This window comes from Vulpes lagopus, chromosome 4 (genome assembly GCF_018345385.1).
Source record: "Vulpes lagopus strain Blue_001 chromosome 4, ASM1834538v1, whole genome shotgun sequence".
Classification (NCBI taxonomy): domain Eukaryota; kingdom Metazoa; phylum Chordata; class Mammalia; order Carnivora; family Canidae; genus Vulpes; species Vulpes lagopus.
The window spans coordinates 62,978,365-63,006,351 of record NC_054827.1 but is presented as its reverse complement, the minus strand read 5'-3'; the positions used below and the strand labels follow the sequence as shown (position 1 = coordinate 63,006,351).

At 35.7% G+C, this 27,987-nt stretch overlaps 1 protein-coding gene across 6 annotated transcripts in view; it reads left to right on the top strand.

Annotated features, from left to right (window-relative positions):
- FER (FER tyrosine kinase) overlaps positions 1-27,987 on the top strand; it is a 435,215-nt gene that overhangs the window by 32,300 nt on the left and 374,928 nt on the right. For 4 of the 6 annotated variants that reach the window (XM_041752267.1, XM_041752266.1, XM_041752262.1 and 1 more), the window contains exon 3: positions 14,229-14,495. In XM_041752267.1, coding sequence (XP_041608201.1) covers positions 14,289-14,495 — 207 coding nt within the window. In that variant the 5' untranslated portion in view covers positions 14,229-14,288. Of the gene's footprint in view, positions 1-2,297; positions 2,366-3,620; positions 3,694-14,228; positions 14,496-27,987 lie in introns of those variants that run through there. The other 2 variants (XM_041752263.1, XM_041752265.1) reach the window with 2 other exon arrangements.

Here is a 27,987-nt window from a genome sequence, read left to right as displayed (position 1 = left end):
GAGAGAGAGGCAGAGACACAGGCAGAGGGAGAAGCAGGCTCCATTCAGGGAGCCTGATGCAGGACTCGATCCTGGATCCTGAGATTCACACCCTGAACTGAAGGCAGACGCGCAACTGCTGAGCCACGCAGACATCCTTACTACCCCAATTTTAAAGATAAGAAAATCAGGCTTCCAGAAGTTTAATTTTTAAAAAAAATTTAAAAAAAATTTTTTAATTTATTTATGATAGTCACAGAGAGAGAGAGAGAGAGAGAGGCAGAGACACAGGCGGAGGGAGAAGCAGGCTCCATGCACCAGAGCCTGATGTGGGATTCGATCCCGGGACTCCAGGAACACGCCCTGGGCCAAAGGCAGGCGCCAAACCGCTGCGCCACCCAGGGATCCCCCAGAAGTTTAATTAAAGTGCAGTTATACAGCTATTAAATGGTAGAGTTACCCAGAACTGTTTCCAGGGCCACCTCCTTCATACACACTTGCAGATAAACACATGTATATGTGCTCTCTTCTTAGGTATCCCTCAAGGCTTGTTGGAGAGGTTCTCTCCCTCTTTTTCTTTTTTAATATTTTATTTATTTATTCATGAGAGACTCAGAGAGAGAGAGGCAGAGACACAGGCAGCGGGAGAAGCAGGCTCCATGCAGGGAACCCGACGTGGGATTTGATCCCAGGTCTCCAGCACCAGGCCCTGGGCGGAAGGCGGTTCCAAACTGCTGAGCCACCCAGGCTGCCCCCTCTCCCTCTTTTTAATTTAATTTAATTTTATTTTTTTTCTCTTTTTTATTTTTTACTTTATTTTTATTTTTTTAAAGATTTTATTTATTTATTCATGAGAGACACACACAGAGAGAGGCAGAGACACAGGCGGAGGGACAAGCAGGCTCCATGCAGGGAACCCGACGTGGGACTCGATCCCGGGTTCCCAGGATCACACCCTGGGCTGAAGGCGGCGCTAAACCGCTGAGCCACCCAGGCTTCCCCCTCTCCGTCTTTTTAAATTAGGAAATGCTCTCCAGCTTTCCTGAGGTGTGAGGTATAACGTGTGTTTAAGGGGCACCATGTGATACAGGTAGATGTTGTGACATGACGTTCTTTTCTTAAGCCTTTTGGAGCTCTCCTACTCAGCTGAGCTCTTTCCCTTTTCTGTGTCTTTGTAGCACTTTATGCCTCATGCTTTTGTCTTCTGTGAAGCCTTCCTGGATCGCCTCTAGAAGTGCGCACGCTTGTGTATCCCCGCTGAGTTTATAACACATTTGTCTTTGGGAACCTATTGGATGATAGGACAGTTGTTTATTTCCAGGTTCGTTACCCTTAGGAACTTGTGGGCCTTTGAGACTGGGGACTATAATCTTATGGATTCCCAGCACTGAGAAATATATCTGACACATAGATAGATGTTCAGTACACGTTGCTGAATGAATTTTGAATGACGTGACGTGTATCATCGTTACCTATGAAGTTGTCTGTTTAGTCTTAGTTCACCGTAAATTGTTTGACGACAGTAACTGGAATTTTATTTTTGTACCCTTAATAGGATCTCTCCCAGAATTACTCAATAAATGCCTACTGATATATATTAGTACTTTATTTTTTTTTTTTATTTATTTTTTTTTTAATTTATTATTTATGATAGTCACAGAGAGAGAGAGAGAGGCAGAGACACAGGCAGAGGGAGAAGCAGGCTCCATGCACCGGGAGCCCGACGTGGGATTCAATCCCGGGTCTCCAGGATCGCGCCCTGGGCCAAAGGCAGGCGCCAAACCGCTGCGCCACCCAGGGATCCCATATTAGTACTTTAAAACAAAGAAAAAAAATTCTGTTAATAATTCTTCTCTCCCCAAATAATTTTAAATGTCAGTACTTCACATACATTTCTAAAATTAAAAAGTAGTTAATTCAGAAACAAACATATTGTTCATTTGTGTATAGATCGGGCAGTGTTCCTTCTCAGTCGGATATTATTATCCGTTAATGTTGTTCCAGTAGGCTGGCTGGACAACCCAGTGCTGTTTCAGTTAAATTAACTTTTATTTTAAATTAAGCTAAAAGCAACACTTTCAAATAAAGCATGAGAGGAGTTTTAAATACTGAATCTGTAAGGTGGCCAAGGTCAGCATATATTAACTGGAAATGAATGATGTGTCTTTATAGTTAAACTTTGGTGACTCCTCATTCCTGCCTGTATAACTGCTTATGAAAAAAACAGCTTACTTTGTATTCATATGACATCAGTTTTTTGGTTTGTAAATCTATTAGTTGCGTACTTGGTGGCTGACTTTGTTTTTGTCTTGCTGCAGGCAGCTTAATATTTTGTTCCAATAGAGTCACCGTTTCTGATTTCTGTCAGTATTGAAACCTAGGAAAGGTAAGAAATACCATTAGATAACTACATTTGTACTTTAACTGATAAATGATTTTATATAGGCTTTATCAGTGAGCAAACATACTAATAAAGTAATTTGAACCATAAACTGATTTTGATGGGTTTTATGAGTCAAGGATTATAAATTCCAACTCAGCTGAATTTCTTGCTAGCTTGTGAAAATATCTCTTGGGGGAAGAATGAAATACTTCCTCTTTCTATTACATAGTTTTTATTCACTTATTTGTAGGTTTTTAAAAATCAGCATAACTCCATGGTATATTTGAATCTCTTTGTCAATGTTAAAATAAAATAATTTGATCATAAGACATCATCTATGTTAAAAATAAATGAATCTTATTTGAAAGAATATTCAATACAGATGAAAATTTCTTTATGCTACATAAAAACAATATTTCCATCTGTATTCTCACAGTACCTAGAAATTGCCCGTTGTGAAGAGAAAAGTTTTAAAACAGGAGACATGTTAGAGTAAATACTTGCATATACCCTTATACTTAAGAAATACTATGGGAATTCTGTTATCCTACCAAGGAAACTAGTTATCTGTTTTATATTTTGCTATTTAATAAATTCCTATTTTATTTAAAAGTATGTATGGATTTCTTTTATACAGTATGAACTTCTAATTTTTGAAAATATAGCAATTTTTAATGGTTAAAGTTTTTGATGACTATGGTAAATTGAAAACTCAGCATAACTCATTTGATTCTTAATAACAAGCTGAATAAAATTAATTTAAATAAACCTAAATAGTCAATAATTCATTAGTTTCATTATCTTCACTTTTTAAAAGGTGCTATTTAAAGTAGACATCTTTACTAATACATGCATGCATTTTTGTTTAATACTGTTCCTGCTTGATTTGTACTTACTATCTACTAAATTATAGATATTTTTATTTTAAAATTTCATGTACAAATCTCTTAAAAAATGGCTTTACTCTTGAAATTGTTTGCAATAAATTGAATGCCTACTGTATCCTGGGTCGTAACTTAAGCCCCAGTGATGCGAAGATGAAAAATATGTGACGTTTCATCGTTTAGTGGGAGAAAGATATTTCAACAAATAGCTAACGTATACCGTGAGAAGTATTTATATTAATCACAGATACATACCTGACCCCTGAGATCTGCGGAGTCGGCCCGGGTGGTTCTGATTGTGGGGATAGCCAGAGAAGCCTCCACAGAGAGTACTACTTTAAAGTTTCACTCTCGAAAATTCTTCAGGCAGAGGAGGGAGGAAAAGCCTGCAGCCTGAAGGGACATCTGCAAAGACACAGAGACATTTAAGGAACCTTGCGCAGTAAGGTGTGATTCTGTTGCTGAGGGCGGAAGGTTGTGTGTGGCTGGCTGGCTTTGACTACTAGGCAAAGGGGTTGGAATTTGAATCTGTTAGGTTAGGGTTGTAAAATTAATAGCTAGTATTATCAAGTATCCTAAAGAATGAAGACTGAGAAGTCGTAGGGACTGTGGGGCATGAGAGAATGGGTGTAGCATTCCAGTGCTGTGTGTACCTAATTCGTTCAACAGTTTTTTTTTTTTTTTATTGCAAACTGCATGCAAGGCCCAGTTTTAAGGACTGGAGTTACATGCGGGGGTGGGGGTGGGGGAACAGAGCAGAGGACTTCCCTGATGGATTGCAGCTCACATGACAGATCAGTCCTTGATATACCAGCCCGTCTGATCCCTTCTATGTCTATGTCTCTCTCTGTAATTTGTGGCTGCAGCATAACTGTATACTTTCCTTGCCTTTTTTTTTTTTTTTCGTCTTTCTTAGGGTTAACATGGGCAGCTCTTTCCTATTATTAATGGAAGAATGTAGCTGAATTTGTGATCCCCTCTCCACATGTTGTTCTTTCTCCAAGCTATACTTTGAGATTTGGGCGTTACTTTTTTTTAAAAATTAGAATTTCTGTGGAGGTAATTGTAGACTCACATGGAGTTGTATGAAATAATAATCCCTGGTACATTTTGTTCAGTTTCCCCTATTGATAACATTTTCAAAACTATGTATAAGATGACAACCAGAATATTAACATTGACAAATTCCACTAATGTTATTATTAGAAATATGCATTTTAATTATACTTGGTTTTAATTGTATTCATTTGCTGTGTATGTATTAAGTCCTATAAAATTTTATTACCAGTCTAGGCTCATGTATCCACCCACCATCAAAGTACCAGTACTAATACTAATAGAAACCCTTGTGTTGGGATCCCTGGGTGGCGCAGCGGTTTGGCGCCTGCCTTTGGCCCAGGGCGTGATCCTGGAGACCCGGGGTCGAATCCCATGTCGGGCTCCCGGTGCATGGAGCCTGCTCCTCCCTCTGCCTGTGTCTCTGCCTCTCTCTCTCTCTCTGTATGACTATCATAAATAAAAAAAAAAAAAAAAAAAAAAAAGAAACCCTTGTGTTCCTCTTTCATGACTTTACTCTGTTTTGCAAGCTTTAAACCCTGGCAACCCTTACTCTGTCCTTTTCCCAAAATTTTGTCATTTCAAGAATGTTATATAAATGGAATCCTACAGTATTGGCTTTTTTCATTCAGCAGAATTCTTGGAGATTCATCCAAGTGGTTGCCTATATCAATTTTTCCTTTTTTACTGTGGGTCGTATATATTCACTCATTGAAGGATCTCTGGGCTGATTCCAGTTTGGGGCTATTAAGAATGAATCTGCTATGAACATTTGTGTACAGATTTTTGTATGAAGATATGTTTTAATTTCTCTGGCATAAATGTCCAAGAATGCAGTTGCTGGGTCATAATGTAGTTGAATGTTTAGTTTTATCAGAAACCAGAGTGGCTGTACCATTTTGTCTTCTGACCAACACCAAATGAGTAATCCGGTTTTTCTCATGTTCCCACAACCACCTGGTCTTGTCATTATATTTTATTTTAGCCATTCTGATAAGTGTATAGTGCTATCTCATTGTAGGTTTTTTAGTAATTTTATTTTAATAATTTTAAAAACAATTTTATTTATTTTCTTTTAATAATTTTTAAAATAATTTTATTTATTTTCTTAGGTAGGTTCCATGCCCAACATTGGGCTTGAACTCATGACTTTGAGATCAGTAGTCTCGTGCTCCACCACTGAGCCAGCCAGGCTCCCCTTGCATTGTAGTTTTAATTGCATTCCCTGAAGGCTAATTATGTTGAATATCTTTTCATGTGCTTATCTGCTATTTTCATATCCTCTTATGTGAGATGTCTCTTCATGTCTCTTGCTCATTTTCTAGTTGGGTTGTGGTTATTGTTAACTCTTGAATTTGAGAGATTTTTCTATATTCTAGATACTAGTCTTCTGTCAGATATATCCTTTGCAAATATTTTCTCAAAGTCTGTAGCTTGTCTTTTTATCCTGGTCACATGGGCTTTCACAGGCTAAAGTCTTTTTTACTTCCAGTTTTTTGATTTTTCTTTTTTACGGTTTGTGCTTTTATGCCAAGAAGTTTTTCTAGAAGTTTTGCAATTTTATGTTTATATTTAAGTTTATGATCTTTTTTTTTTTTTTTTTCTTTTTAAGAGAAAGAGAACACTTGTGCTCACGTGACGGCAAGGGAGTAAGAGGCAGAGGGAGGAAGAGGCAGAGAGAGAATCTTAAGCAGGCTGCACACCCAGTGCAAGCTTGATCTCATGACCCTGAGATCATGACCTGAGCCAAAATCAGGTCACACAGTTAAGATCGAGTCAGACGCCTGAGCCATCGAGGTGTCCCAGTTCATGATCCTTTTGAGTTCATTTTTGTTTAAGGTGTTAGGTTAAGATTGTCTGTCTGTCTCTTGCTCTCTCTCTTTCTTTCTTGGCTTGTAGATCACCAGCTGCTCCAGTACCATTGAATAGCTTTTAGACCTTTGCCAAGAAGCAGTTGAGCATATTTGTATGGGTCTATTTCTGGATTCTCTGTTCTGTTGCATTGATTCTTTGTTTATACTCTACCAAGATCACACTGTCTTGATTTCTGTAACTTTATATTAGCTTATTCCCCAAGATGCACATACGTCTTTGAATGATCTTTCAGTCCCACTCTCTTCCTCCTCTCTTTCCAGAACTCAGGTGGTATAAATGTTGGATCCTTTGTCACTGTCCCACACGTCTCCAAGGCTTTATTCTTTTTTGTCAGTCTGTTTTCTCTCTGTTGTTTGGATTGGTTCAATTCTATGGCTCTCTCCTTACTCAGTGATTATATCTTCTTTCATCTCCACTCTTCTATTGAGCTTATCTAGTGAGTTTTTTCTTCCTGTTTTTGCATTATTTTAGTTCTGTGATTTCCATCTGGTTATTTTTATGACTTCTATTTCTTTGCTTAGATTTTCCATTTTTACATTTGTTTTTAAGAGAATTTATAACTGATGAAGCATATTTAAGAAAGCCGATTTAAAATCCTTTTCAGATAGTTCCAAAATCCAGTTCATCTCAATGTTGGCATTAGTTGATTGTCTTTTCTCATTCACGTTGTGGTTTTTCTTGGATCTTCGTATGAGAAGTGATTTTTCAATTGAATCTTAGATATTTTATCTATTAACGTCAGAGACCCTTGGGTCCCTTTCAATGTTTTGTATTCACAGGAAGTCCCTCTGTTTAGGTTTAGCATGCAGACCTTTTGGCCTATTTTTATGGGTTGTGGTTTCAATGACAGTTAATTGTCAGAGTCTTTGTGCTGTTATTTTGGTTTGCTTTGTTTGTCTAATATAACTAGGACTTCCACAGGTTCCTGCTGTGCTGCCTGACAGAGTAGAAGATGTTTTTCATGGGCTGAGCCACTTAGGTATCTATTGGTAGAAAAGAACTAAGGTAGAATTTCCTTACTGTGCCCCCTGGCTGTCCCACTGGCTCTGGGTAGGAGAGGAAAGTCTTAGCAGCAGTTTCAGCTCAGATCCATTTGTTGGTTCGGTCTGCCCACTATGCTGTCCTTGGGTGGGGAGGGACATCCCCAGACCTGAGAAGACGAGGAGGCTTCCTGACCTGATAGCTGGGTCGCTGTTGCTGGCTCTTCTTGCCTCGTACAGTTTCTCTTGGTGGAAAGGGGATTCTCAGGCCTAGCAGGTAAGGAGAGTGCTTTTCCTGGCTCTTTGTTTTTGGTGGGGCTCATAATTTCTCTTTTTGGTAGGGTCTGGCTCTCTGACTGTCATCAGAGTGATTTCTGTTGCATCCTGTGGGAGTTAGCCTATGTAGATGGGCTGCCTTTTGTTACTAAACGGGAGGTTGGGAAAAGTTGGGTCTCAGTGACCTTCTGTTGGGTGCGGAGAACATGAAACGCTCTGCCTCTGTGCTGTTTTTCTAGTCCTAGGGCCAACGGAGGTTCCCTTCTGTCCCTCTTCCAGAGTTCTTCTTTGGTAGTCTCTTGTGCTATTTCCTGTGTCTATAGCTATGTCTTGGGCAGTGGAACTGGGAAAAATGTTCTGTGTCATCTTATCTGTACCAGAAGCTTGGTGCTGCTTTTAATTTTGGTTTCTTTGTTGTAGGAGCATGAAGGTGGTTGAGAGATATTGGCTGGGGCTGAGTTTGGCCTAGTTGGGAGCTCTCCGATTCACTTTCTCTTATGAAATTCCATAAGCATCTTCTTCTCCTGGATTTAATTTCATCCACCAGTTCTTCACAGAGCCTGGTGTATGGCAAGCTGAGGCTGACCTACATTTTGTAATGCCCTGCCCTGGTGCAGGGCGGCTTCTCTCTTCAGGTATTTTTTTGACTTTCACTAGATTGGCTGCTTCTTTTCATATTGGAGTATCTAGTGTGAATTCTCAGGATTTTGTTAACTCTGATTCCTCAGAAAGTCTTCTGGAAGTTGGGGTAGTATTGGGCACGTTGCTATAGTACACAGAGCACCAGAATTTCCTCTTTCTTTTCCTTGAAACCGTGCTGTGAAACTTGTAGCATGAAGTTGGTATTTGCTTTATTTACTGATGATATGTTTAAATTTTTGATCTTTCTTAAAAGCAGTTTTTTGTTCTTTATATTAGTTATTAGAGGTAGGAGCTTCTGAGATACTGCTTCACTATATCAAATTTATCCCCACATTCCAATAATGACTTTTTTTTTTTTTTTTTTTGCAAATTTCACATCTTTCTCTGACATTTGGCATTGTGAATATCTTCTTTTTCATCCTGGTATCCGTAACTCTACCAAATCTCTTTTATTTTTTCTTTAAAGGAGCTCTGTATTCTCATTCTTCCAATTCCATTGGTATTTGCCAACATTTCTTTCTTTTTTTAAAAAAGATTTTATTTATTTATTCATGAGAGACACAGAGAGAGAAAGGCAGAGACACAGGCAGAGGGAGAAGCAGGCTCCTGCGGGGAGCCTGATGCAGGACTTGATCCTGGAACTCCAGGATCACACTCTGAGCCGAAGGCAGATGCTGGACCGCTGAGCGACTCAGGCATCCCAATTGTCAACATCTCTTATTAAAAGCTTTGAAGTTGTCATTGGATCATCTGTCTCTCTTCTGTTCCCTAAATTGATACTCCAAGTCAAGAATCTTTCTTCTTAAGTCTCACTGATATTGTCAGTTGTGGATTCTCATTTTTCAAGTTATATATTGCTATGACTTATTCATTTATCTTATGTTTCACTTTGTTTTTTTCCTCTTTCTTCAGGCTATTTTATGGCTCTATTAGATTAAAATATATTTCTATGTCCCTCTTTATATTTATTACTGTAACATACAGTTAGAAAAGTGCCTGAATCACAGATGCTCAGCTTGATGAAATTTCACAAACTGAACATACTTATGTAACTAGCACCAGTAAATTAGTCATTAAAAAAAAAAAATCACATTCATGACCATGTTATTTTGCTTTAAAACCGATTAATTCAAGGAATTTGATCCTTAGTAGTTTCCTGAACAGTGGAATAGCAGGAAAACTGGTATGGCATCTTCTATGACTTGCCACATATAGCTTGATTTTGGAGACTTTTTTTCTTAGCTTTACCTCATATTCCTTTTTTTTTTCTTTTGTCCCATATCGCTCCTACTTCCTGGAATGCATTTCCTCTTTGACTTTTTATAATCTAAATTATGGTCATTTTCCACTCCTATCTCAAATCTTGGTATTTCTAGGAAACTTTTCTGGGCTAATCTAGCTTTCATTATTATTATTATTATTTTCTTCAGAAATTCTTTAATTTATTTTTTGAAAAGGTAGTATGAATATAGTCAGCACAAGAGTCAAATGTTCAAAAGGGAATATAATGAAAAATCCCTCTCCCACTCCAGTGCCCAGCCATTGCGTGTTCTTCATGAAATATAAATATATTTTATGTTTATATATATAAAATATATTTTATACTTACAAGGAAAGTTTATTTCTATCATTCTTTGTCTTTTTTATATGATGTAAGTTCTGTGTCTCACTTTTTTCAGTTAGAAGTTTTTAATGATAGTTCCAGATCAATACACAAAAGATTTTGTCATTTTTTATTAGGACTGAATGATATTCCACTGAATGAATATACTATGATCACATCTACCACAGATGATTGTAAAGGTTGGACACTGAACACATTCACATAGACTGTGATTTGAATGGCACTGCCTAGGATTGTTTCATTACAATCAGATGCAGCAGACTTGATTGTAATTTACCTAGTCAGTTCCTTTTGATGGATCTTTCTGTTTCTTCTGTTATTATGACTTTAAACACTACTGAAACAAATAGTTGTATTTATGTCATTTGACAGTATTGGAAAAAATTGTAGGATATCATTCCCTTAATTTCTAAAGTATTTATAATCTCTACAAATTTAACAATTAGAAGAGGTGTTAATTTTTTAAGGAGTCGTTTTTAAAATTCTTATCAGGGATCCCTGGGTGGCGCAGTGGTTTAGCGCCTGCCTTTGGCCCAGGGCGCGATCCTGGAGATCCGGGATCGAATCCCACGTCAGGCTCCCGGTGCATGAAGCCTGCTTCTCCCTCTGCCTGTGTCTCTGCCTCTCTCTCTCTCTCTGTGTGTGACTATCATAAATAAATAAAAATTAAAAAAAAATAAATAAAATTCTTATCATTTGTCATTCCTTAAGGAGTGGACTATAAATGAAATTATTTTATATTTCTAGACCTAGAATTACTGCCTTTAGGATGGGCTGGAGTGTTTCTCGTATAGCTGCTAGATTCTAGTTCCCTCTTTATCCTTTTGAGCTCTTCATAATCCTTTTGAAGTTCCTGATAATGGGAGAAAAAAAATTATCAAAGTTAAGATGAGAGCTAGATGTATTTAGAAGTAGAAGTGATATTTATCCCAAGTTATAGAATAAAATGAACCACAAACTCAGATGTATTTATTTATTTATTTATTTATTTTTTAAGAGAATATTTTATCAATTTATTCATGAGAGACACACAGAAAGAGAGGCAGAGACATAGGCTGAGGGAGTAGCAGGCTCCCTGCAGGAAGCCTGATGAGGGACTCCATCCCAGGACTGTGGGATCACGACCTGAGCCGAAAGCAGATGCTCAACCACTGAGCCACCCAGGTGCCCCTCAGATATAGTTCTAAATTTTTTTTAAAATTTATTTATGATAGTCACACACACACAGAGAGAGAGAGAGAGAGGCAGAGACACAGGCAGAGGGAGAAGCAGGCTCCATGCACCGGGAGCCCGACATGGGACTCGATCCCAGGTCTCCAGGATCGCATCCTGGGCCAAAGGCAGGCGCTAAACCGCTGTGCCACCCAGGGATCCGGATATAGTTCTAAAAAAGGAAAATATTTCACATTTCATTGGTTTCAAAAATAATTTCTTATTTTTTCATTGAAAACATAGGTTGAAGTAGAATGTGTCTTTACTAAGGCTTAGATGAGCTGTAGGTAAAATAATAGAAAAATCTTCTTTGTAAACTTTTGTGTCCTATAAAGATACACTGTATGAAAGTAAAATTTTTTTTTTTTTAAGATTTATTTATTTATTTATTTATTCTTGAGAGATAGAAGGAGAGACAGAGCCAGAGACACAGGCAGAGACAGAGCCAGAGACACAGGCAGAGGGAGAAGCAGGCTCCATGCACCGGGAGCCCGATGTGGGATTCGATCCCGGGTCTCCAGGATCGCGCCCTGGGCCAAAGGCAGGCGCCAAACTGCTGCGCCACCCAGGGATCCCGAAAGTAAAATTTTTAAAGCTACTATGTCCAAAGTAAAAAAACTGGAATTCTCTTATTCCACATTAAAGTGAATAAGTCCATTACTTTGTATTGACTTAATTATGTTAAGGTCCATTTGGTTTGACCTGGTTGCTACTTCAGGAACTTTGATGTAGTACAGTTTTCCACAAACTTTTTTTCTCTCCTCTACTTATTTGATCATAAAACGACAGTTTTCTGTTGGGAAGAAATTGTGATTTGTTCTCTATTTGGAAAACCCATATTTTTACCATCTCTTTAGATGTTACCACTGAGGTTAGAAACATAAAACTCTTTTCATTTTTCCTCTATGGCTTAGAGGATCTCAGCTGAATTAACAAAGTGACTTCTGGTATGGATAAGCCAGAACTAAAAATAAGAAGTGTGTTTTTTCATTTCTTTTAACAGGCCCTGAAAGATTCATTGCCTGAAATTTTAGAAGTCTGGAGAACAAAATAAATGCTATCATAGTTTTCGGGATTTATAGCAAACAAGCAAGATATTTTGAGGAAATTTCTGAGAACTGACCTTTAGATGATTATAAGTTATGCTGTAGTGATTTTTTTAAGCAACTTTATTGAGATATAACTCACATGCTGAAGAATTCACCCACTTAAACGGTATAGTTCAGTGGTTTTTATTCTGTTCACAGAGTTGATTGATTATATTGTAACTTCTATCAATACTTTGTTCCTTTTCATTGCTGATATTATGTTGTATGTATATATTGTGTTTTATATATCCATTCATCAGTTGATTGATATTTGGATTATTTCTACTTTGTAACTGTTATGAATAGTTTTGCTGGAATATTGATGTATGAGTTCTGTGTGGGCATATGTTTTCATTCCTCTTGGAAATATATGCCAGAGTGGAATTTCTAGTTCATATCATAGCTGCTTTTAACCTTGAGGAATTGCCCCATGTTACATTTCCACAAGTAGTATATGAGGGTTATCATTTCTTCACAGCCTCTAACACTGGATATCATCTGTCATTTGATTAAAGACATCCATCCTAGTGGTGTGATGTGATATTTCATTGCGGTTTTGTTTGGTATTTTCCTAATGGCTAATGATATTGAATATCTTTTCATGTGTTTATTGGACATTTGCAACTCTTGTTTGGAGAAATGTCGATTGCCCATTTTAATTGGTTTATCTGCCTTTTTATTATTGAGTTGTAAGAATTCTTTGTATATTCCAGATGGATGTTCCTTATCAAATAAGTATTTGCTAGTGTTTTCTCCCATTCTGTGTTCTTTTCGCTTTCTTAATGATGTGTAGAGTACAGAAGTTTAAAATTTTGATTAAATGTAATTTACATATTTTTATTTTGTTCCTTCTTCTTATGGTATCATATCTAAGAAATCGTTTCCAGAGCCAAGATCACAAAGATTTACTACTATGTTTTCTTCTGAGAGTTTCATAGTTTTAGCTCTGATATTTAGATCTATTATCCCTTTAGAGTTAAATTTTTTTATGTATGGCCTAAGGAAGGCATCTTGCTTCATTCTTTTGCATGTGGAAATCCAGGTGTCCAAGCACCATCAGTTGAAAGACTTTTTATTCTAAATGAAAAGACTTGGCATCCTTGTAGAAAATCATAAATGTGAAGATTCACATCTGGACCCTCCATTCTATTCCATTGATCTCTGTCTGTCTGTGTGCCAGTACCACAATGTCTTGATTATTGTAGCTATTTATTAAGTTTGAAATCAAGAAGTATGAGCCTTCTAGCTTTGTTCTTCTTTTTCAAGATTTTTTTAAATTACGTTTTCAATCTCTGAAAAAAAAAATCCATATGTTAGTATGGATTAAGTTAAATCTGTAGGTCAAATGGGAGGGGATTGCTTTCTTAACCATATTAAGTCTTTTGGATCCATTGACATGAGTCTGTTTATTTAGGTCTATTAGGTCTTCCTTAATTTCTTTTAACAATATTTTGTAAATTTAAGAGCACAGGTTTTTAATGTATTTTATAAAATTTATTCCTATTTTGATCTTTTTGATGCTGTTGGGTATAGGATTTTTTTTTTTAAAGATTTTATTATTTATTCATGAGAGACACAGAGAGAGGGGCAGAGACATAGGCAGAGGGAGAAGCAGGCTCCCTTCAGGGAGCCCAATGTGGGACTCGATCCCAGGACCCTGGGATCATGACCTGAGCCAAAGGCCAGACGCTCAACCACTGAGCCACCCAGGTGCCCTATAGGATTGTTTTTTAATGCCATTTTCAGATTGATCGTTGCCTGTGTAAAGAAATACAATTGAGGGGTGCCTCGAATACAATTGTCTTTGCCTCTCATGAATAAATAAATAAAATCTTAAAAAATAAAAAAGAAATACAATTGATGTTTATATATCAATCTTGTATCTTGTGATCTTATAAAGCTCACTTTTAATTCTAATACTTCTTTTTTATTACATTCCTTAGGATTTCCTCTATACAATCTCATGTCCTCTGTAAATAAAGATAATTTCACTTCTTTCTTTTTCAATTTCCATGGAGATTATTTCATTGATCTCCTTGTACTGGCTAGAACCTCCAGCACTGTGTTCAGTAGGAGCAGTGAGAATGGGCATCCTCATCTCATTCTTGATATTTGGGTGATGAAAGCATTAATTTGTAGTGATTTTTTTACCCTAAAAATAGGCCATAACTTTCCTTTGAAGATAAATTTCCTTTTAAGACTTTTTTTTTCTTCTGTTTACATACACAGATATGTGCTGATTAGAAGGCTCACAGCGCAGTGTGGTGGATAAGACAGTGCCTTACAAAAATGGGGTTTGGGAGTGACCTGAAGAATTCACATGAAGCTGTGCTAAAATTGCAAGACTGGGAATTACGGTTACTGGAAACAGTGAAGAAATTTATGGCCCTGAGAATAAAAAGTGATAAAGAATATGCATCTACTTTACAGAACCTTTGTAATCAAGTTGATAAAGAAAGTACTGTTCAAATGAATTATGTCAGCAATGTATCCAAGGTAAGGAGAATAATTTCATTATTTATTGTGGATAGCATCATAATTGTGCTTAGGGCAAATAGATCACACTGTTGAATGAGCATACCCAAAGTAGCGCTCTCAAATAGTAGTTTGAAAATCTTGTTGATTATCAGAATCTCATGGGGGAAGTTTCAAAAATTATACATTTTGTACCCTACCTCTTGAATCTGAGTTAGTAGGTCTGAAATTTTTGAATTTTGAAATTAAAAAAATAGATTATTATAATGATTTTGGATGAGAGCCACTTTTACAAATTTTGTTTCCTTTATTACTCTATTTCCTTGCATCTCTTGAGACTTACTATTATCTTTTGAAACAAATATCCATTAAAACCCACCTTCCCTGAGTTCTTCCATGAATCATTCGTGTAGTGAATCATATAGAGGTTTTTTTTTTTTAATTTTTTTTTTTTTTTTTTTTTTTTATTCATGAGAGACAGAGCGAGAGGGGCAGAGACACAGGCAGAGCGAGAAGCAGGCTCCATGCGGGGAGCCTGACATGGGACTCCATCCGGGGTCTCCAGGATCACACCCTGGCCAAAGGCGGCGCTAAACCTCTGAGCCACCCAGGCTGCCCTCAGAGAGAGTTGTTTTTTTTTTTTTTTTTTAACACATAGCATTCTTTGCTATCATTCATTACTAAAGTAATAATATACTGATGAGTTCATCACACTAAAAAACTCTTTGGATAAACAATATGGTTTTTTAACTCTCAGATTATAAAAATATAATATAAAATTTAAAGTTAAGTGCCATGAAAATAAAGGCCAAATTGCACTGTTAATTGTTTTTTGAGGGCAATAAAGATGAAATATTATACACCTTAATAGTTCTTGGGATTTCTTCTTTATTTATTTCCATTTTCTTACTTAAAAATCACATTTCACTATACTTATTTAAAGTTAAAATCTTCCTTGCTTTACTTTGGAAAGTTAAAAAGTAGTGTATTTCTTTTACTGTACTAATATGTCTTAGGATTTGAGTAAATTTTGGAGGAAACTGTTCCCTATGGAACATGTGTGTGTGTCTGATTGTATGATCAGGTCAGGATCTGTGATTTCATTGAGAGTTCCTTAATGTTGGCATCTTTAACTTCCTTTCCTAAGGCCAATCTGGATCCCCAAAAAGGAATTCTCTAGTCTCTAGTGTGAAAATGGGGTTGCCAGACATAGCAAATAAAAATATAGGACAGCAGTTAAATTTTGCATACAATATTTGGAACATACATGCACTGGTAATTATTTATTGTTTATTTGAAATTCATATTTAATTTGTCTTACGGGCAGCCCCGGTGGTGCAGCGGTTTAGCGCCGCCTGCAGCCTAGGGCGTGATCCTGGAGACCCTGGATCGAGTCCCACATCAGGCTCTCTGTATGATGCCTGCTTCTCCCTCTGCCTGTGTCTCTGCCTTTCTTTCTCTGTCTCTATGAATAAATAAATGAAATCTTAAAAACATAAAAAAAAAAAACCAAAAAACTTGTCTTACATTTGGTTTGACCACCCTGTCATGTATGAGAATTGATAGGGAAAGTAGGTTGAGTGTTCTAAGAGTCATACTTCAGTTAATCTTCCTGTTTTTGGTAAGCTGCCTGATGTCTCTTAGTCCAGAGGCTCTCTGGTTTATTTTCTCCTCTTTTTTTCTTCTGAATTGGGGGAAGAACAATTACATGTTTGTGTGGGCTGAGCAATAGAAATGAGAGTTGTGTCTACTCCTTATAAAGACTTTGAATCAATTCTTCTGTTTTAATATCGTCTCCTCTTCTTTCATATAGGTTTCTCCAGTTTCTGAGCTTTACTTTGATTATAGATCTGACCCTATTAATTAGCCTTTTCTTCTTTTTATTTATTGAGAAATAATTGACATACATGCATCACTGTGTAAGTTTAAGGTATACAGCATGATAGTTGGTTTTTTTTTTTTTTTCAGCATGATATTTTGATTCTGATTATTACAGTATGTTTCATTAACATCCATCATCTCATATAGATACAATTAAAAGAAAAAAATCTTTCTATGATGTAACTCTTAGGATCTACTCTTAACATTTCTATATATCATATAGCCGTGTTAATTTTAGCCATCATGTTGTATTATACACCTAGTACTTCTTGATCTTTTTTTTTTTTTTTACTTCTTGATCTTTTAACTAGAAATTTGTACCTTTGACCACCTTTTTCCCCTACATGGCCTTTTCTTCTTGACCTACCCTTGACCTACACTTTGCGGAACACTTGTGTTTCAACGTTTCTTGATATGCTGATCAGTTACCATTTACCTACTTTTCATTTTCTTATGTTTTTTTGGCATCATATCTTATCTGTTGTTGCCCCTTGTTCTATTTTCTTTGTTATTGTGAATTTATACTTTAAATAACTACATTATTATAATATCCCATTGTTTTAGTGGGATTTTGGGAAGAAGTGGAACATAGCCATGTGTTCTATTTACCATGTTGAACTGGAATTTTACTCTTTAGAGAAGTAAGATAATGAAAGAAGCAAGAAATAGAATTAATAAGTAAGAAGGTTGAAGATTTATGAAGTCAGGCCAATGGAAGAATCATCAGCGTAGACACTGCAGTGTCAGGTATTTTGATGAGGGATAGATGGAGACAAATACTAAAATAATTTAGAAAGGCAGGAGAGTTTTGAGAATGGGAAAGGGGGCTAGGGAAAAGTGATAAAGAATGGGACGGATGGCTTAAACAGGCAAGATTGCCTTTCAAAGAGTAAATGTTGAGAGATAACAGTGAACAATGGTTGAAAACCCAAAGAAAAGCAAGGAATGTGTCAGCCTTTCCTCTTAACACTGAAAAGTCATCATTTATTCTATCTTAAACGAGTCCAGTATATCAATTTTTTTTCCTTTAGAGTGTTGTGTCATTAGTTAATCTTTGTGGAAGGGGCAAGGTATGATCAAAGTTTTTTGCAAACGTATCCATTTGTTCTAGCAGCATTTGTTGAAAAGATTAAGCTTTCTCCTTTGCTTCTTTGTTGAATGAAATCAATTGACCATAATTTGTGAGCCTATTTCTACACAATTTATTCTGTTCCATTTGTGTTTTTGTCTAACCTGACACCAATAACACAGTTTTTATTTTGATGTTTTATAATAGTCAAAGTCAGTAGTGTAATTTTTCAGTATTTTTTTTCTATCAAAATACGTTTGGCTATTTTAGTTCCTTTGCAGTTTCATGTGAATTTTAGAATTAGCTTGTCAATATTTATTTTAAAAAATGCTACTGGAGGGATGTCTGGGTGGCTCAACAGTTGAACATCTGCCTTTGGCTCCGGGCGATATCCTGGGGTCCCAGGATCAAGTCCCACATTGGGCTCCTGTGAGGAGCCTGCTTCTCCCGCTGCCTGTGTCTCCGCTTCTCTCTCTGTGTGTCTCATGAATGAATAAGTAAAATCTTTAAAAAGGCTACTGGAGGGCAGCCCTGGTGGCCCAGTGGTTTAGTGCTGCCTTTGGCCCGGGGTGTGGTCCTGGAGACCCGAGATCGAGTCTCGTGTTGGGCTCTCTGCATGGAGTCTGCTCCTCCCTCTGCCTGTCTCTCTCTCTCTCTGTCATGAATAAATAAATAAAATCTTAAAAAAATAAAAAAGGCTGCTGGATTTTGACTGGAATGCAGTGACTATATAGATATATATGGGAAAAATGTATATACCTTAACAATATTGGGTCTTCCCGTCCATAAATGTGGTATTTATTGTCTTTAACTTTTCTGAGTAGTCTTACAGTTTTCAGTGTATAGGTCTTTCAGATTTATGTGTATTTCATATTTTTTGATGCTCTTGTAACTGTATTTTTTTATATTTAATTTTCTGACTGTTCGTTGTTAATATATATACACTAATCTCATAACATGAACTTTGTGAAACTAGCTTATTTGTAGCTTTTTTGTAGGTTCCATTGGATTTTCTACACAGGTTGATTGGGTCTTCTGCAAACAAAGACAATTTTCCTTCCCTTCCATTTGTTTGCCTTTTATTTGTTCTTCCTGAGTTTTTGCACTGGCTAGGAACTAGCACAACCTAAATGCGAGTATAGACAACAGATGCCCATGTCTTGTTGCTGATCTTAAGGGAGACACATTTAGTCTTTTTACCATTAAGTATGCTGTTAGCTGTGAGTTTTTTGTAGCTATCTAATATAAGCTTGTGGAAGGTTCTACTACTTAGTTGAGTTTTTTCATGCATTGATGTTGGGTTTTGTCAAGTGGTTTGTCTTTTTCTGCTTAGATGATTGTATTGTATTTTTTTTTTCAGTTGATATATTGAAACGTGTTCACTGATTTTCAGATGTTTCAAATGTTAGAACAATCTTGTATTCCTGGATTAAACCCCACCTAGTATTATATATTGTATCTTTTTTTAATCTTTGGATTCAGTTTGCTAAATTTTTTTTTTGTTTTTGAAATTCTTGTCTCAGTTATCTTGGTCTGCGGTTGTCTTGTCATGTCGTATGGTTTCAGTATCAGAGTAATGCTGGCCTCATTGAACAAGTTGGGAGTATTTTTCTCTTTAGTTTTCTGGTGAAGTTTGTATAGAATTGCTTTTATTTCTTACTTAAATGTTTGATAGAATTCACCAATGAAGTCATCAGGGCCTAACATTTTCTTTGACAGGAGATTTTTAATTAAACTAATGTTTAGAAGGCTATTCAGATAGTCTTTTTCTTCTTGAGTGAATTTTAATAGATTGTGCTTTTCAAGGAATTTGTTCACTTTTGTCTAAGTTGTCAAATTTTTTATGTTGGTTATTATTTTCCATTATTATCCTTTTAATACCTTTTTCATCCTGATATTGGCAGGTTTGTCTTCTCTCTCTCTTTTTTTTTTCCTTATCAGACTGGCTAGAGTTTTATCAACTTTACTGATATTTTCTGAGAACTACCTTTTGATTTCATTGATTTTGTTTTCTATTGCATTGATTTCTCCTCTGAAATCCATTAATTTTTTCCCCACTGAATTTGGGTTTTATTTGCTCTTTTTTACTTTGATTTTACCCGAATTTAATATTTTTTTTCCAGAGACATTTTTTTGTTACTGATTTTGAACTTAGTTCCATTGCTCTCCAAGAGCCTATTTTGTGCCTTTAAATTTATGAATACTTGTTTCATGGTCCAAAATATGGTCTGTCAGGGTAACTGTTTCATGTGCACTGGATATCCTGTTGTTATTGGGTGATATGTTCTATAAATGGCAGTTAGGTCAAGATGGTTGATAGTGGTGATCAGATCTTTTATTTCTTTACTCATTTTTGTCCACTTATTCTGTCAATTATTGAAAGATGAATATTGAAACTCTTGATTATAACTGTGAATTTGTATCTCCTTGCAGTTTCATCAATTTTTACTTATCATAATTGTGAATCTCTGTTAATTAGATAATAATACCTTAATTAGGTAATAAATGCTTAGATTTTTTTTGACAAAATGTATTAGGTAACTATTTTTGAGGATTTTTAAAATTCTTATGAATTGACTCATTTTTAATTTATGACATTACCTTCTTTATCACTTACAATATTCTTTGCTATGAAATCTACTCTGTCTGATATTAATAGGACCACTTCAGCTTTCTTTTGGTTAATGTTAGCATATTATATATTTATCATCCTATATAGTTGTTATATTTAGAGTGGGTTTCTTATCGGTAGCATGTGGTTGGGTCTTGCTTTGTTTGTTTCCTCACAGGACAGTCACTGCCATGTAATCGGTGTGTTTAGGCTGTTTTCATTTAATGTGATTTTTTATATTGTCAGAGTTTAGTCTGTCAGTTTGCTGTTTGCTTTCTCTTCTGTGTGTTTTTTCTTTGTTCTTATTTTCATTTTTTCTCTTATTTTGATTTTTTTTCATTCTATTTTTACCTACTTTACTGGGTCATCACCTATCATTGTTATTGTGTTATTTTAATGGTTGATTTAGGATTCATAGTATATACATCTTTAACTTTCTATACTTTTATAAATTAGTCATATATATAGAACCTTATCTATAATAATATACTTGCAATAGTATACTTTCATTTCTCCTGCCTATACTTTGTGTTACTATCATGAAGCTTTTTAATTCTACTTGTGTTATAAATCCCACAATACGTTATAATTATTATTGCTGTAAATTGTTGATTACCTTTTGGATAATTTAAATAAATAAGAACATGTCTTTATATTTACCCACTAGGTTACAACTCATGGTACTCTTCATGTCTTTGTGTAGATCCAGATTTCTATCTGGTATTATTTTTTTCTTCTTGGACTTCCTTTAATATTTCTTATAATGGAAGTCTGCTGGTAATTTATTTTTTTCAGGTTTTGTAAATGTGAAAATGTCTTTATGTTGTGTTGTTTTTGAAAAATATTTTTGCTATATACAGAATTCTAGGTTGGTGTTTCTTCTTTCTTTTTCCTTCCTTCCTTTTATTTATTTAATTTTTATTTTATTTTTTTAAGATTTTATTTATTTATTCATGAGAGACACACAGAGAGAGGCAGAGACATAGGCAGAGGGAGAATCAGGCTTTCTGCGGGGATCCCGATGTGGACTTGATTCCTGGATCTCTGGATCAGGCCCTGAGTCAAGGCAGATGCTCGACTACTGAGTCACCCAGGCATCCCTATTTATTTGTTTTAACCAGTGCTGTAGGTATATTTATTGAAAAATGTCTGCACATAGGAAGGCCTGACTGGCCCTGAAATGGTGGGCCAGGCCCCTGGGAGATGATGTTCTGAAGTCAGGTGGCTTTTATTAGTGGCAGTTACTAGGCAGACTGGGTAGCAAAAGTGGCTGCTTTTTTCCTTTAATACTTCAAAGGTGTTTTATTGTTGTCTGCATTGTTTCTGATGAAATAATCATGCCTAATGTTTTTTCCTCTGGCTGGCTTAAGATTTTTTTCCTTATTACTGATTTAAAACAATCTGTTCCCACTTCGGGCTCCTGGTGCATGGAGCCTGCTTCTCCTCTGCCTATGTCTCTGACTCTCTCTCTCTCTCTGTGTGACTATCATAAATAAATAAATAAAATAAAAAAAAAATAAAACAATCTGTTATATGCTGCTGTGTAATTTTTTAAATCTTTCTTGTGCTGGGTGTTTGTTGACCTTTTATATCTGTGGGCTTACAGTTTTAATTAACTTAAAAAATATCAGCTATTATTTTTTATAAAAATATTTTAGTCCTTTCTCTCCTTTGGGGACTCCAATTATAGATATGTATATATATTTTACTATTTGAAATTATCCTAGAGTTTACGGATACTCTATTTTTCTATTTTCTCTCTGTTTCATTGTGGTTACTTTCTATTTTAAGTCTTCCATTTCACTAGTCTTATTTTATGCAATGCCTAATTGTCGTTAATTTTATTTTTCATGTCAGGTATTTTTCACTTCTGGTGCCCTTTTATAACCCTATCAATGAGCTTAACTCTCTCTCCCTTACCTTTCCATTTCTAGCAGTGTAACTTCCTCTTTCCTCTTCCTCTGGCAATACCACTTACTGTTTTGCCAGAATTTAAATTTAAATAAATTTAAATGGAGCAGCCCGGGTGGCTCAGCGGTTCAGTGCTGACTTCAGCCCCGGGCGTGATCCCAGAGGAGTCCCATGTCTGGCTCCCTGCAAGGAGCCTGCTTCTCCTTCTGCCTGTCTCTGCCTCTCTGCACCTCTCTCTCTCTCTCTCTCTCTCTCTCTCTGTGTGTGTGTCTCTCATGAACAAATAAATAAAATCCTTAAAAAATAAAAATAAAATAAATTTAAATATGTGGGGGAGCCTGGGTAGCCCAGTTGGTTAAGTGTCAGGCTTTTGATTTTGGCTCAGGTCATGATCTTAGGGGTCCTGAGATCCACCTCATGTTGGGCTCTGCATGTTGGAATCTGCTTTAATCTTTCCCTCTGTCCTTACCGCCACTCACCCATATGCTCTCTCTTTCTCTCCTGTAAATTAATAAATCTTTTAAAAAAATGCCTGTCTGTACTATTCCTTTATCTTCTCATACCTGCCCAAACCAGCTCTTCCTTTTGCTGCACACCTGTGGTTTAGGGTGGGGGAGATGGAGAGAAGGAAAGAGAAATTGAGTAGCTGAGCCATTTCCATATTGAAAATGAACAAGTCCTAAATAAATGAATTATCTCTAATAGTTCAATTTGAATCTTTTTTTTTTTTTAATCTTCCATGTGTCTACCTAATATTCTTTCCTCTAGTTTTTTGGAATGTAGTTACAGTAGCTTTTATTCTTCTTGTCTTTTATAATCTCTGTTATTTCTGGGCCAGTTTTGATTGATTGTTCTCATTTTTCTTTTTTTTTTTTTTTTTGTTCTCATTTTTCTATTGCATCTTTATACTTGGTAGTCTTTGATATGATGCCAGGCATTGTGAATTTTACCTTTTCAGGTACTGAATATTTTCATTAAAAAAAAATATTCTTGAGCTTTGTTTTGGGATTGTTGATACTTGGTTACTTGGAGACAATTAGCCAACTGAGCCACCTGGGCACCCTTGGCTCTTACTTTTACGTTTGCATCAAATTCCTGACTTCAAACTTTATTATAAAGATATAACAATCAGAACAGTATGATATGGCATAAAAACAGGTGTGTAGACCAATAAAACAGAATTGAGATCTCAGAAATAAAACCATGCATATATAGCCAACTAATATTTGACAAGGATGCCAAGAATAATCTCTTTAATAAATAGTTTTGGGAAAACTGGATATTCACATACAAAAGAATGAAATTGAACCTCTCTGCTATACCATTCACAAAAATGAACTCAGAATGACTTAAAAACTTAAATATAAGACCTTCAATTCTAAAACTACTATAAGTTGAAAACATAGGGGAGAAACTCCTTGACATTGGTCTTGGCAACAGTGTTTGGATAGTTTTCGAAAAGTACAAGCAGCAAAAGCAAAAATAAAAATATTCTGCACAGCAGGAAACATTGGGCAAAATTAGTAGGTAATGTTAGGAATGGGAGAAAGTATTTGTAAATCATCTATCTGATAAGGAGTTTAATACTCAAAATGTAAGGAACTCTTACAACTCAATAGCAAAAAAAAACAATCCAACAAAAAAAATGGATGAAAGATCTGAGTACAGTTTTCCAAAGAACACATAACAAATGCCCAAAAGATGGGTGAAAAGATGCTCAATATTACTAGTAATCAAGGAAATGCAAATCAAAACCACAATGAGATGTTTCTTCATAACTATTAAAATGGCTGTTATCAGAGAGACAAGAGATAAGTGGTGTTGGCAATGCTGTGGAGAAAATAGAGTGCTTGTATACAGTTGTTGGAAATGTACATTGGTACAGCTACTTTGAAAAACAGTATGGAGATTCCTCAAAAAATTAAAAATAGAACTACCATATGATCCAGTAAACCCGCTTCTGGATATATATCTGAAGAAAATGAAATCATTATCTTGAAGAGATACCTTCAGTGTCATGTTCATTGCAGAATTATTTACAATAGTCAAGATATGGAAATAACTTAAACATTCATCACTGGATGAATGGATACAGAAAATTTGGTAAATATACACAATGGAAGATTATTCAGCCATAAAAAAGAAGGAAATCTTCCCTTTTGTGACAACATGGGTGGACCTGAGGGCATTATGCTCAGTGAGATAAGTCAAAGACAAATAGTACATGTTCTAACCTATATAAGCCAACTCATAGAAATCGAGATTAAAATGCTGGTTGTTGAAACCAGCATAGGGAGGTGGTGGAGGTAGGAGAGAAATGAAAAGGTATTGATCAGAGGGTACAAACTTCCATGTGTAAAATGAATAATCTCTGGGGTTGTAATGTACAGCATGTGACTATATTTAAGAGTACTGTATTGTAATACATACTTGAAAGTTGTTAAGAGTGTAGATCTTAAGAAGTTATCACCAAAAGATAAAAAGGACAATCATGTGAGGGGATGGAGGTGTTAAGTGACTTTATTATGGTAATCACTTTGGTATATACATATATCAAATCATTATGGGTACACCTTAAACTTGCATATGCTGTATGTCACTAATATCTCAGTAAAGCTGAACCTGTCAGATGACAGTCAACTGTCTTCTGAAATAGTGTAATGATACAGATAATTCTCAGCACAACATCTTTGAAGGGAAATATTGGTTTATCTTTTGAACATGAAGTGGACTGAAATATTGACTATATTCCATATACTACTTGGGAATTAAAAGTAATGAAAAATGCTTTTTGATGAACCAGCCTTATTATTTAGTAGTCACATAATAACTATGTATTGTAACTAGAACCGGTATAACTAGATTCTCAACTGTCTGTATTTTAAGACAGTAATTCTGAAATCTGACTGTGGAGTCAATTCTGCTATAAAGCTTGATTTAAAAAAATGAATTTGTTCTAATGCAATTGCTATATTAGGGAACAATTTGAATATTATGTGAGTTTGTATTCATTCATGCACAAATCTGGAAGAAGTGCCAGACGAATGCCAAGAACTACCCAGATGAATAGAGCTGCCTAGGAATGCATAAAACTCACACAGCCACACACTTTCATCATTTATTGGCTACCGCTGTTCATCTGTTGTGTTATGAGTCACATCTATCCACATGTGGTCTTGCAGCTTTCTGTCCAAATTCAGATAATTCTTTCTACTACCTTACAAAAACTCAAAAGCTGCAACCCTGTTGACATCTATTTTTGAAAAGCACACCTCAGATCTTTTCAAGGTAAAGTGCCTTGTTTTTCTATAGAACTTATGTGTTTCTTAACCATTTAATATATGTAAAACCATGCAAAATGTTTTTTAGGTTTCTGTCTTTTTTAAAATGCGTTCCTAATACATTTTTTTTTTTTACTATTGTGCCTCTAACACCAATTTTTTTTTTTAAATAAGCTCCATGGTTTTTATTTTTAATTTTTTTAATTTTTTAAATTTCTTTTTTTTTAAAATTTTTATTTATTTATGATAGTCACACACACACACACACAGAGAGAGAGAGAGAGAGAGAGAGAGAGAGGCAGAGACATAGGCAGAGGGAGAAGCAGGCTCCATGCACCGGGAGCCCAACGTGGGATTTGATCCCGGGTCTCCAGGATCACGCCCTGGGCCAAAGGCAGGCGCTAAACCCCTGCGCCACCCTGGGATCCCAGCTCCGTGGTTTTTATGTGTGATTTTTGCATAACCCAGTGATTATTAGGGGCACAAATGTTTTGTTACAGCAGAACTTGTACATTAGAAATACTTGGAGAGCTTTGAAATACTGATGCCTGGACCCCATCCAAAACCTATTAAGTCAGAATCTCTGGTCATGGGATTCAAGGTTTGGTATTTTAAAAAAAGGCTGCCAGGTGATTCTCATTGTAGCAGACTTGTGAACCACTGGCCATGGGAAACTAGGAAGCTTTGAAAAAAAAATGCAAAGACAAGCTTTTGTGAATCGGAAGTACTTTGCACTTGAAATTCAGTCTTTTAAATCTTCAGTTTTAGGGAAATATAATGACTTGTATTCTGGATTTCTGTATCTCCTGAGGACTCAGAAATTCCAAAATCATTCTTAGGAATTCAGACAAACTCTGAATTAAAACTGTTGTTTCAGAGAACCATTTATTTTGAATTATTGTGTGGCACAGAAACTATGCATTCTTCATGGAATTTTATTGTTGTGTTTTAAAAACATTCAAGCAGGAAAGAAAGCAGGTAGTTGGAAGTTATAATCTGTAGAGAAAACCTATTTATAACAACTATTATTTAGGTATTTTTTAAGTTTGAGTCATTTTGTTGATATTTTCAGTGTTTTGCTATAATTATAGCTATAGTAGTTGTGTGTTCTTGGACTCATTGTCAGGATAAATACTTTTTGGTATAATGAACTCAGAACTTTAAATTACTACCTGTTTATGGAATACTGATTTACGTCTGTGCACATCTGCTGTTTCAGAGGTGGAAATCATGATTTGTGTTTCTAAAGGATACAATTTTTCCCCCATGTGTAGTTTTCTCTTTTCAAAAATTGAGTGAAATGTTTAATTTTTTAATACTGTGTATTCATCCTAATATAACTGACACTATTCACCTCCATTGGTTTCCTAAGAGTAAAATAGGCATTTTAGGTTTTGTCCCAATTATTTTGGAAATCTATGATGTTATGTAATACATGCTATATAGTGTATGGTTTCATTTTTTTAGGGGTTGGAGGGATAGGAGAGAATAAAATTTCTATAAATGGAATTATTCCTCTTTTTTCATTGTGAAATAAGAGATGCATTTATTTCTAGGAATTATTTTTGGTCTTAACACCATAAAAGTCACATATAAGAATTTGAAAATCTACATTTCTACTTTCAGGTAGAAACAGCATCTTATGATGTAATATTAATATCCTTTAGTTTACAGCTCAAAATTCTGAAAGATGTTCTAAAACTCAAAAGTCTCAAACCAGTGCTTCTGTCTCCTTGGGAATAGGGAAATGTGTATTATATGTATGTCTGTCTTAAAGTGGTGCTATTTCTAATTATGCAGCGTGGTGGTTAGATAGAAGAAGATGATGATTTATTCCTTAATTGTTCTGCTTAGAGGGATTTGAAGTGTTGATCATTATTCTAGTTAGAAACCCAAATATAGTACAAGGCCACTTTTATTTTTACTTTCATATCAAGAATGATTCAGTAATCCTGGTCCAGAAGGACTTACTTTAGATGTTACTCATGCTGCAAAGTAGGTAGCCTAAAGGAGTGGATAGATTTTACTTGTGGCTGTTGGCCTCTAATTTAATGATAAAGTACTATATAGAGATTAATTAAAAATTACAGTATAATTTGTAACCAGTTTATAAAGTACTCTCATTAGTTTGGCATTTAGCTTACTAGCTGTTCTTTAGAGACATGTATTTTGGGTAAATAGGGAAAGAGGAAAGCAGTCTTTAGATGCAGGTGCCTTTAGGTTCCCATACTTCTGTATCCTCCAGCATCTTAGATGGTATTGGGTCTAGCACAGTAAGAGGTTGATTTATTAGCTGTGTGACCTGGGCAGATTATTTAATCTCTCTGATACCATTTATAAGATGAAGATATTTGCCTCAGAGTGTTGATATGAGGAGTATATAAAAGAAACCCTGTGAAAATAGAGGAAGTAGATCATGTTGAGGAGGAGGAGCAGAGGGTCATCCAGACAAGCAAAATTAGGCTCGATAGGGGTGAAGTTGGGGAGAAGTAACGGAGACCATCAGCCCCTCCTCTTGGTTCTGTGTTCCACAGGACGTGAGAGAAGAAAACAGCATTTATTTGACAGAGCTTCAGAAAAAGAGAGGGTCTAAGTATATAGTCTGGTTTATAAGTCCTGGGAGCAAATACAAAGTTTTAACTCTTTTTCCCCAGAGGTTTATGAGAGAATTTTTAAAAAACGTTAGATTGAGCAGTAACTGGAAGAGTTGGTTGGCTCCCAGGAGGAAAGGGAAGTCTGCTTTTAAAGAAATGTTAAGGA